Below are 11,069 nucleotides of genomic sequence, written 5' to 3'. Positions count from 1 at the left end.
TATTCTTAGATCGCTTTTAACCTTTTCGTTCCTTTCCTTTCCTCTAGGGTACCAGGGGCCAGAGAGGCCGAATCTCTGAGCGCTGCTGACGTGGCTGGTGATAGAAGCAATATGGTCAAGTTATAAGACTGGGGAAAGATTCATTGAGAGTGAAACCTTGAAGAACACCTTAAGACTTAACGGAATTTTCAACATTAGAACTTTTGTATATCGTTTTCAGTAGATATCGGCAGGGGGCGCTCGTTAACGGTGGCCCCTTTTGGGACAGGCTCCCGGACTTTACCCTCTAGAAAAGTGCACTGTGTTTCCGGCTTTTCTCAGTTGTAGACACTCTCCTGAGGTTTCGGTAGTTTCCGGAGAGACTGGGGCCTTTGCGTACCCCCTCGCTCGCTCTACAGGGAATTGCCTGGCGTGGTAGTGCAGTCTTAGGCAAATCATGGCGTCCCCATCTAGGAGACTGCAAACGAAACCGGTCATTACCTGTCTGAAGAGTGTCCTCTTGATATACACGTTGATCTTTTGGGTGAGAAATGGTGGCGCCTAAGGGGCGCGGCAGGGAGACCTAGGGCTCAGTTGGGTGGTGTGACCTCAAGCAGAGGGAGCCAAGGCTGTGGTCGAGGGTGAGGTGGGAGGTACAACGAAGCTCTTGGAACCCCCTTGCACTGGCGATGAGCCTGACCTCAGCCAGAGAGAGGGGTCGACAGCCAGAGGACGAAGGCAGTTGGCGGACTGTGCTGGTACTCAGATGTTCCTGATGTGTGAGTGGGATGCTGGAATGGGGTCCCTTAAGAGTATCTCATGCCTTTGTAGGCAGGGCTTGCATAACTCCAGTTAAGGGCTCGTTCACTTAATAGACTGTTTTCACTGCTTCCTAAGAGGGGATTGCGCAGGTAAGTATGGAATCATTCCTCTCCTGCCAATCTATCCTGGGACTGACATTTGTGTATCATCCATCCCTTAGTAGCCGAGGCTGAGGGTGGAGGAGAGGAGGGGAGAGTTGCTGGAACTCACTTTACTTTCTCCCTTTATAAAGGCCTTCTTAAGAAAGTTTAGATCCTTAGGGTAAATATGTCATTCTTGTATAAAAAACGAAACCAAATCAACGAGGAAGTTTAAAGAATTTTTATAAAATCTCTAGTTACTTTGATTTTGCTATGACCAAGTAATCCTGTGTAGATTTACCTCAGCCTGCATGTCCCCTCTCCATTATTACCCCAGCACTCCCTATCTGTGGTCACACCATTAAGTCAATGTTTACACCTATTGTGTCTTAAATACTTTGTGACTTGTGGTTTGAAGATGCTGGTGGCTACAATACATAACCTTCTAATCTCTGATCTCTCACCAGATAACTGGTGTTATCCTTCTTGCCATTGGCATTTGGGGTAAGGTGAGCCTGGAGAATTATTTTTCCCTTTTAAATGAGAAGGCCACCAATGTCCCCTTCGTGCTCATTGGCACTGGCACTGTCATTATTCTTTTGGGCACCTTTGGCTGTTGTGCTACCTGCCGCACTTCGACTTGGATGCTAAAACTGGTGAGTACTTAAGATTTGATTCTTGATTTTAGAAAACTTTTATTGAAGGTTTCGTTGTTTCATTGTAAATGTTTCCTGGTCCTCATGAAAACTTACAGCTAACCATTTGGCTGCCAATATCAAGTCCTTGTGTTTTCCCTGCCCTTGCTGACTTGGATGTTTTTCTTTTTTTATCCCTCAGTATGCAATGTTTCTGACTCTCATTTTTTTGGTTGAACTGGTCGCTGCCATCGTAGGATTTGTTTTCAGACATGAGGTATGTCTGAATTATCTTAGAGCTAGATGTCAACTTAGAATTCAGAGTTCACCTGCATTCTGTTCTAGGGGAGTCAGGAGTGGAATAGAGAAGTACATGCTTCCATTTGAATAAAATGAATGTTATAGCACTTTGAACCATTGGTCAGTTGGAGGTGTTTCTTTTTTTTACCCAGAAACCAAAAGAACTGTGTAGAACCTTTGTTTACTAGCATTATTTCTCCACTGTAGATTAAAAGCAACTTCAAGATTAATTATGAAAAAGTTCTGAAGCATTATAACACTACAGGAGATTATAGAAGTGATGCAGTAGACAAGATCCAAAGTACAGTAAGTAATTCTACTTGGTGGTTCTATGAGAAAGAAAGACATTCTCTATCCCCTCAAGAGAATATGTTATGAGTACTAGTACTGAAGGCACAATCCTTTTGGCATTAGAATAGAGGTAGAGCACAAATTGAGATAATAGACATAAGTTAAATGTTATATTTACTGTGCTTTTGTCGCCTTTTCAGTTACATTGTTGTGGTGTCACCTCATATACAGATTGGCAAGATACTAATTATTATTCAGATCAAGGATTCCCAAAGAGCTGCTGTAAAATTGAATGTTCTCCAAGCAAAGATACAAATAACATAAACAAAGAAGTAAGGGGCCTTGTAACAGTTTATTCAAAAATATCTGAGTATTTAAACAACTAAATGCAAAGTTGACTCAACAGGTTTATGTAACTAATCACTTTTTAATGCACTTGGAAAAAAGTAGAAATGGTTGGGGCCTGTGCCTTTTAAAAAATATGTTTCAAGGGTTTTTTTTTATGATGGGGAATAAATTTTGGTAAAAAAAAAGGCTAAACCCATTTTTTTCCTGAGAAATATGATCAGAGGTTTGGGAGTTTTTTTCCTATAAAAACATAAATTGCTTGTGTTGGGCTTAATGCTGTTTTCTGTCCTTTTAGGGCTGTTTTATAAGGGTCATAGCAAGTATAGAATCACAAATGGGAGTTATTGCAGGATTTTCTTTTGGAGTTGCTTGCTTCCAGGTAAGTCCTTGTAGTTGCTTAGGAAAGCCTTTTTCTTTTTTAGAATGCTATAAGACTACTACTTTAAGGATTTTTCTTCAGGGGCCTGGGTGATGCTGACCCTCCAGCAGGTTTTCAAAAGCTATAATTGGCATGGCCCTTCTGTGAAGTATTTTTGCCTATCTTTCTCCCATTTCCTTTCCCTCCCATTTTCTAAAATACCATGGCATATATAAATCTGTACTGACTACTAAAAAAGCCACAATCTTTTACTACAATCTTTTAATTAAAAAGTTAAAAATTAATGAGGCTGACATCGGGGTGGGGGTAAGACTGAGAAAAACTGGATAAATTGTGTTTACTGCATTGAAGCCAATGAGGGAGAGAATAGTTTAAAAGTAATGATTATAAAAAAAAAAAAGTAATGATTATCATAAGAGTCCGGAATGAGGGTTGCAGAGTGGAGTATACTTGGGGTGGGGGTATGTGGGGGAGGGGATTGTGTACCAATACCAATAAAGGAGTTTTTCAAGGAGAGGAACGAACTGGGGTGTGTGTGTTTGTGTGTGTGTGTGTGTGTGTGAGAAAAGTGCAACAATGAATGAATGGAATTCCAAAATCTCTGTAGATGTTCATTGAAATTAATAATAATAAAAAAAGCAGTCAAAAGATCACAAAAAATGTTAAAAATTATTTCCTAATTTGTTCTAGCCATATTTCATGTGCTTAATAGCAGCATGTATGGCTAGTTGATACCATATTGGACACGTAGGTATTACCTTAAAAAAAATAGATATTACCCTAAAAAAAAAAAAGCTGTGTCTTTAGAAGAGTAAGAAGAATTTCTCAAACTTTTCACTACTGCTGTCACTTGTGAAAAGCAAACGTACCTATCTTCACCTCTTTAAGCATTTGTGTGTGTTTAAGTTAGCTCATATTTCATTTCCAGCTGATTGGAATCTTTCTAGCCTACTGCCTTTCTCGTGCCATAACAAATAACCAGTATGAGATTGTATAGCCAACATATCTGCAGGCTTATTCCTCTCCAACTTTAAGGTGAGTCCATTTTAGTTCTCAGTCCATACCTGCTATGGACTGAATATAGTACTTCTCCAGCAGGGTATTCAAACTTTTCTGATGCTCTGTCAGTTCTGTCAAACCAAACTAAATCAAACACAATTTTTAGCTCAGTTTGTGTGTGCACAAGCATCTCCACTTATGCAAGTTACACTGTAAATTGCTATTAAACATGTCAGCTTAAAAGCTCATAAAAGATCCCATGAAAATGTTTCAAATTAATTTTTTCTTTAGTTTTAGGACCCAAAATGTCAACCTTTTGTCCAAAAAAATAAGATCTTCTGAATGAAAGACTACTCACTGACTGCCAATAACCTAAAAAACAGCTGAGATTGCTTCCCAGTAGAGTTGATTCATTCAGGAGTTTGTGCAGTAGTCGCATCAATCAAGACATTTGCTCAATATGTTCTAAGTCTTTCTTCAGTCTCATTCATGTTAGATCTTTGAAGTGCCCCGTTTTACCCTGGAAGAGCTATTAAATTGTAAAATTAAATACTGTGTTCCTCTTGACTTTTTTCATCATTGTTAAGTCTTTTGTTGTTTTCACTGTGTCTGGTCTTTAAAAGGCACTATCACTTTGCTATTTCCATGTAGAATTGCCGTCTCTGAACTGCCCTCTATTCAGCCATGGTTATCTGGTTCAGTTGTGTAATTTGCATCAAGAATTTGAAATGCTGTCACTAGTGTCTGTTCTCCTAAAAGGCAGAGAATCACATTGTGCAATATAATTGCAGTAAGTATTGATAGCACTTGTCATCAGAGTTGCCATGTGGTGGTAATGGTCTCTGACCTAATGAACTCTAGACTAAAAGGAATGTTCTGTGACACATTAGGTTTCAGCACAATTACATTTGCCTCTGAATGATGTTGTTTGTGTTCATGTTTATATTTTCCCTTTCAAAAGGTTCTAGTTCTTTAATGATGGGGAAATTTACTGTGTTTTCATTAGCTTTAGCTGATAATTTTTTTAGTGGTTTGATATGATTTAATTGGTCAATGTTCTAGTTTTGGTCTGTGCTCTTAATCTTTTCCCCTCTTTTTTTTTTTAATTGATTTGCTTGCAAAGTTCGTATACATTGTGTTTCATACTACTTTTCATTCACATTGTGTTTTGTACAATCATTCTCATGCATTATGTATTCTTAATCTTTTTACATAATATTGTTTCAATAAAGTGTTTTCCTCTTAATTGTATTTAATTTTTCATAACTTGGTATGATTGTTTTCTACTGAAAAAGCTAAGCCACACATTTCTTCTTGGGGCACAATTTTTATTTTTTTTTTTAGCTTAAGACTTTTTTTTTAGGATAAATATATAGGTGCAAAAACATTTGCCATTAAAATAATCAAGTGACATTGTTTGTGCTTAATCATCACTCTTAGTAGAAACTCAGTGTTCCTGAAACACTGTATTCCTTTTCCTTGCCCACTATCTTTGGGGGACAGTTTGTAGATCGAAAAGATAAAGCTGAGGGATTCACTGTCAGGGATGTCACATTAAAAAAAAATCTATTTAAATAACTTTACAATACTTTTACAAAAGCTATTTTCCATACTATGAAACAGCATAAGTTTAGCATTCTCCTAAAGATCAGACTTTTTGAATAGTGAAAAGTATTTTGTATCTTAAGGAAATTATTACAGTTTCTGTTTTATTTGTACATCTGTTAGTAAATAACACTCTTATCTTTTATTGCCTCACCATAAGTAAATTTCTTAATATTAAAAAGGAAAATACAGAAAAATAGAAAATAAAACCACACAAGCCTCCTTAAGGTTTGTGTTTTAGAAATTCCTTTTAATTCGGTTGGTGAGCTAATGTATGCTGTATATACTGGATTGCAGTCTTTAATTCTAAGTAATATACAGTTTCACCTGTTTGTAATTGGTGGCAAGAGGAGTTCACGTGTCCTTAATAGGTTGCTGATTGTTACAGCTACAGCTGGATGTGGAGGGGCAATCGAGTGATGGGAATCAAGCATCCCAAGCTTTTATGGGAGACAGTAAGTCTGTAACTTTACATAAAGACACTAGTTGCGCTCTTAGTGGCCTGAACTCTGGGCTTGATAACAAAATTCCTTTGAATTTTGAATTTATCACTAGACTCAGGGAAAAAAGAGATCAGTATTTGTGTGTTTAAATTTAAATTAATTCCCCTCTATCTTGGGTCACAACAAATTATAACTAACTTTGAAAAGAAAGGGAATCCTAGAACACCTGATTTTGCTCACTCAAAACTTGTACTTGAACCAAGAAGCAGTCATCAGAACAGAGTAAGGAAACACTGCATGGTTCAAAATCAGGAAAGGAGTGTGTCAGGGATAGGTCCTGTCTCCATACCTTTTCAATCTATATGCAGAACATTATTTGGGAGACTTGGCTTTATGAGGAAGAACATGACATCAGAAGTGGAGAAAAACTCATCACCAACCTGCATTATGCCAATGACACAACTTTGCTTGCTGAAACAGGAGAGGCTTGAAGCATTTTCTGCAGAAGGTCAAGGATTGCAGTCTTCAATATGGATTGAAGCTCAACATCAAGAAGACAAAGATTCCCACCACTGGGCCAAATGGCAGCAACATGGTAGATGGAGAGGAGATTGAGATTATTAACAATTTCACCTTGCTCAGTTCCACAGTCAACACTGCACCAGCAGTCAGGAAATCTGCTATGAGAGACATCCCCAGAGTGCCGAAGAGCAACAATGTCAGTCTGGAGACTAAGGTGCACCTGATCCAGGCCATGGTCTTTGCAGTTACTTGCTACACACCAGGGAGCTGGATAATGACTAAGGATGACAGAAGAAGAATTTGAGTTGTGCTGGAGAAGAGTATTGAAGATTTCGTTGACTGCCAAAAGAATAAACAGGTTTGTCTTGTAGAGGGTGAAATCAGTTTGTTCCTTGGGGGCAAAGATTTTGAAGCTCTGTCTCATACTTTGAACATGTGGTCAGAAAACATGCTTGGAAGGGTCAGTGCAGTAGAAGAAGACCCTGAATGAGATGGATTGACACAGTAACTGGGGTAATGGGGGTAGGTGTATCAGAGACAGTGAGATTGGCTCAGCATAGGACAAGGTTCAGAGCTATTGTGCATAGCGTCTCTATGAGTTGTAGGCAACTCAATGGTATATAACAACAACATTTTCTGTGTGCCAAACATCTACTGTAGGTATACATTCAGGTACTAGGATATGTTTGGCACACAGAGATGGATTTAAAGTAAAAAGCAAAACAAAACAAAACAAAAACCTATTTTAACTTTAGAAGTTGAGCTATGTAGACATACTTTGGATTTTTTTTAATTTTGGTGAGGTGTCTCAAACGTTGTGGAGACACAAGGCTTAAATACTATTCCTGTTTTCCCTCAGTGTATTTACACAAGATTCTTTGAGATCTGATGCTTTTAGCGTCCTGTTTAAAAAAAATTCCAAGATTCTCTGGTGATTCAGTGGTTAAAGCACTGAGGCTGCTAACCAGAAAATTGACAGTTGAAACCTATTTATTAGATACTCTTTCAGGGAAGTCTGGTGGCCCAGTAGTAAGGAATTGCAGCTGAAATGTAGGCAATTCCAATCCACCAGCTGCTCTGAGTGAAAGATGGGAAGTTTCCTCCTATCCAATTTACAGACTCTGAAAATCTGATGGAGAGTCTGTTATGAGTCAGTTCAAACTCCACTGCACACAGCAACCAGCTACTCTTTTGAAGAAAGACATGACAGTCTAGTTCCTCAAAGCCTGGATATGGTGATTCTATTCTGTCCTATGCAGTAAGAATCTACTTGATGATAGATAGTTTGATTTCCTTTGAGTCAGAATCCAAGCTGATACTTTTCCAGTGATGTGGCCAACCAAACCTGTCAAAAGATACAAAACAACTTAAACATTTTAAGGTTTGTTATTCTGAACTAAAGGTTATGTACCATGAAGTCAGTTGTTCATAGGGTCCCTATGAGTCAGTACCTTGCTATATCCTGCACTCCTTGATCTGTGACATGCTCAAGTCCATTGTTACATTCACTGCCAGTCTAGCTTGTTGTATGTCGTCTTCATCTAATACAAAGTATAAATACTATTTCTAATTTTCTTTTTAAGGGTCATAAGATACTTTGAGTTTTCTAGGTTGACACTTTTGGCCTGTAGCCAAATCTTTTTTTGACTGAAAAATAGAGAGAGAAAAAACCCCAAAAGCGTAATCAAAAGCCAAGGACTTCTGCTGGTGTTGTCACTATTCTATGGAAACTTCTATAGGAAACTGCACTGCTAACCTGAAGGTGGTGCTTCTCTAGTGGTTCCAGTTGCCGCAGGAGAAAATTACTAACAGCAGGTGAGTTGATTCTAACACAACAAGAATGAACTTGTGAATTTATCAGAGAATAATATACAAACTCAGACAGCTACAAGGAAATGAAAGTTTTAATTTCTAAGCTATCGGTTTAAAATAACCCAGATTGCTTATGAGAGAGAAACCATTATAATTAAGATTTGTCTACTCAGTAGGGTGCTCTGGTGGTCTACTGGTAAGAAGCTGTGCTACGATCCTGTAGGCACATGGTTTAGATCCACCAGCTGCTCCACAGGAGAAGGATGGGCAATCTCCTTCAGTGTGTTTTACTGCCTCTGAAAACCCACTGGAGGGTCAGCTATGAGTTAGTCTAACTTGAAGGTACACAATAACAACCTTGTGGAATTTAATAGACATAGGTACTTGTAAGAGCACAGTAAATGCTAGTGGAATAAATGAATGAGTGAATGAAATATAATTATGATGGCTTTTAAATATTTAGTGTGATTTCCATCTCTCTTATTGCCAGTGATTGGAGCATTTCTTCATGTGTCTGTTTGCCACTCGAATATCTTCTTCTCTGAAAAGTCTTCCCATGTCTTTTGCCCATTTTTAATTGGGTTATCAATCTTTTTCTTGTGGAGTCCCAGGAGTATTCTGTAAACTTTCATTATGAGACTCTTGTCTGAGATGGTATTACCAAATATTTGTTCCCAGTCTGTAGGGTGTTTTTTTCACCTTGTTTGAAAAAGTTTTTGATGTGCACAGGGATTTAATCTTTAGAAGGTCCCATGCATTAATTTTATCTTCTTTAGATTGTGTATTTCTGGTTGTATTTGGCAGTTTCTTTATACCTTGGACTAGCGCTTCTAAGCTTGATCCCAATTTGCAAAGTTTAACAGGGCAGCAAGTAGTAGATATTGGAGACGGTGTGGTGAGAAAGGAACTCTTATACATTGTTGGTGGGATTTTAAAGTGGTGCAACCATTCTGAAAGACAGTTTGGCGCTTCCTCAAAAAGCTGAACATAGAAATTCTATATGACCCAGCTATTCCACTACTTGGAATATACTCTGAGAATAACTCTGAGAATATGAGAAGTGAGGCACAAACTGAGATTTGTACACCAGTGTTCATAGCCGCGTTACTCACTATCGCAAGAACATGGAAACAGCCCAAATGTCCAAGCACAAATGAATGGACTGAGAACTTATGGTACATTCACACACTGGAGTACTATGCAGCACACAGGAGCAATAACTGTAAATTATTACCTAACTTGGGAGGGACTGGGAAGCATTATACTGAGTGAACTAACTCAGTCCCACAAGAATAAGGATTGTATAAGACCGTTATTGTAGAATGAGTGTAAGGATCCAGGAGGGGTGGGAGAGGCTGGCAGTAGAGGGATATGTATGTGCAGGGGGAGGGAGGGATTAATCATTGGGTTGTACAATTTGATGGGTGGGAGGTAAGGGAAATTGAAAGAATTTGTTCGAATTTGTATTCAAGTTTTGTAAATAAACTAGTGGGAAAAAATAGTTTGAAACAAGTTGTTGATCTAAACATATCATTCTATAAAAGCCATTATTTATGTAATAGAAGCCACTAGTCCAGATACCACCTAACCACTCTCCCTTTGGGCTTCTGTCATTAATTTAGCCAAAGAGACTGCTCTGGGAAACCACTACTAACATCTTCATGGCTAAATCATCTTCTCTTGCTTCTCTTTCTTGAACTCTGACCTGCATTTGATTGTTGTTTTGACCTTGCATCATTCTGGTTGTCATCCTTTATTGTTATCCTTCCAATCAATTTACTTTGCTTTTGTAATTTTCTTCTATTTTTCAAGTGAGGTTACCCACAGGGGCTGGTTTCTTGTCTTCCTACTTCCTTTACTTTCAGGAATTAAATTATATAATAAAATCTAATTCCTTACACTCTGGCTTTGTACTTTAATTGGGTATTAGTGATAGCAGTTTGCTCATACCCATTTTCTCACTAAAAAAACTTAGCATTCTGAACAATTTATAAAACTTCAAAAATTTTCCTACTCTAACAGTTAGGACTTGGATGGAAGGCATTAATTTAATGTTTACTGAGCTGGCTCCACCAGGGATGGTACAGTTTATGGGGCTTGGAGGAAATGGCTCCAGCTGCTAAGAGTTGATTATTGTAGACTCTGCCACATGCGTTTGTCAATGAACATAAGTTCTATGGGTAAGAATATCAGGCGTGATCTGTTGATCTTTAGCATCTCCTCAGAGTCTTTATTTTTTAAATAATAGTGCTAAAGTTGTTAAATTGTCAAAAAGTTTCACACTACTTTTTCTGGGAAAGATGAACCTAGCAGCCCAATTCTTAAAGCAAATAAAATTGATGTGATGTTTGCTTAGATTTGTTCATCTAGTGAAGTCCATTCTGACTCAGGAAATATTTCGGACAGAGAAGAACTGTCCCACAGGGTTTCTAGAGTTGTAATCTTTTTTAAGTACGCTGTCTCAGTTTCCTTCTTTGTAGTTGCTGGTGAATTTGAACTGCTGACCTTTTGGCTGGCAGCCAGTGCTTTAATCATAGGGCCGCCAAAGGGGCTTTGTTGTTATATGACTCCAGCCAACTGACTCATAGCAACCCTATGAACAGTGAATCTGATTCCTGCTCTATCCTGTGTCAGCCTCAAAATCTTTGACATACATGACCTATTTATTGCTATAGTCACCATATCAATCCATCTTGTTGAAGGTTTTTTCTTTTATGTTGATATTCCACCTTTCTAAGAACTGTTGTTGTTGTTGTTGTTATGTGCCGTCAAGTTGTTTGCGACTCATAGCAACCCTATGTACAACATCCCTAAACCCTGCTCTATCCTGTGCCAATCGCATTGCCTCTGACAC

The 11,069-nt window shown here is 38.3% G+C and overlaps 1 protein-coding gene across 2 annotated transcripts; it reads left to right on the top strand.

Annotated features, from left to right (window-relative positions):
- The first annotated feature begins 400 nt into the window (after positions 1-400).
- TSPAN6 (tetraspanin 6) lies at positions 401-3,870 on the top strand. 2 transcript variants are annotated; one of them, XM_006901137.1, is made up of 8 exons: positions 437-523; positions 1,349-1,368; positions 1,501-1,537; positions 1,719-1,793; positions 2,024-2,122; positions 2,308-2,439; positions 2,751-2,834; positions 3,763-3,831. In XM_006901137.1, the coding sequence occupies exons 1-8, from the start codon at positions 437-439 to the stop codon at positions 3,829-3,831; spliced, it is 603 nt and encodes a 200-aa protein (XP_006901199.1). The 2 variants fall into 2 exon arrangements, with proteins under 2 accessions (XP_006901198.1, XP_006901199.1); XM_006901136.1 differs by having other exon boundaries at positions 401-523; positions 1,349-1,537; positions 3,763-3,870.
- The last annotated feature ends 7,199 nt before the right edge of the window (positions 3,871-11,069 follow it).

Source organism: Elephantulus edwardii, unplaced genomic scaffold, assembly GCF_000299155.1.
Source record: "Elephantulus edwardii isolate Elephantulus edwardi_28Jun2011 unplaced genomic scaffold, EleEdw1.0 scaffold00310, whole genome shotgun sequence".
Taxonomy (NCBI): Eukaryota; Metazoa; Chordata; class Mammalia; order Macroscelidea; family Macroscelididae; genus Elephantulus; species Elephantulus edwardii.
This window is presented reverse-complemented; position numbering and strand designations above follow the sequence as displayed.

What these genes read in the sequence shown, in the direction of transcription:
- TSPAN6 (XM_006901136.1), top strand. Translation starts at nt 437, where the DNA reads ATGGCGTCCCCATCTAGGAGACTGCAAACGAAACCGGTCATTACCTGT. An exon ending in CGACTTGGATGCTAAAACTG is followed by an intron (nt 1,538 to 1,718) that starts GTGAGTACTTAA and finishes TTTATCCCTCAG; the next exon opens with TATGCAATGTTTCTGACTCT. An exon ending in CAAATAACATAAACAAAGAA is followed by an intron (nt 2,440 to 2,750) that starts GTAAGGGGCCTT and finishes CTGTCCTTTTAG; the next exon opens with GGCTGTTTTATAAGGGTCAT.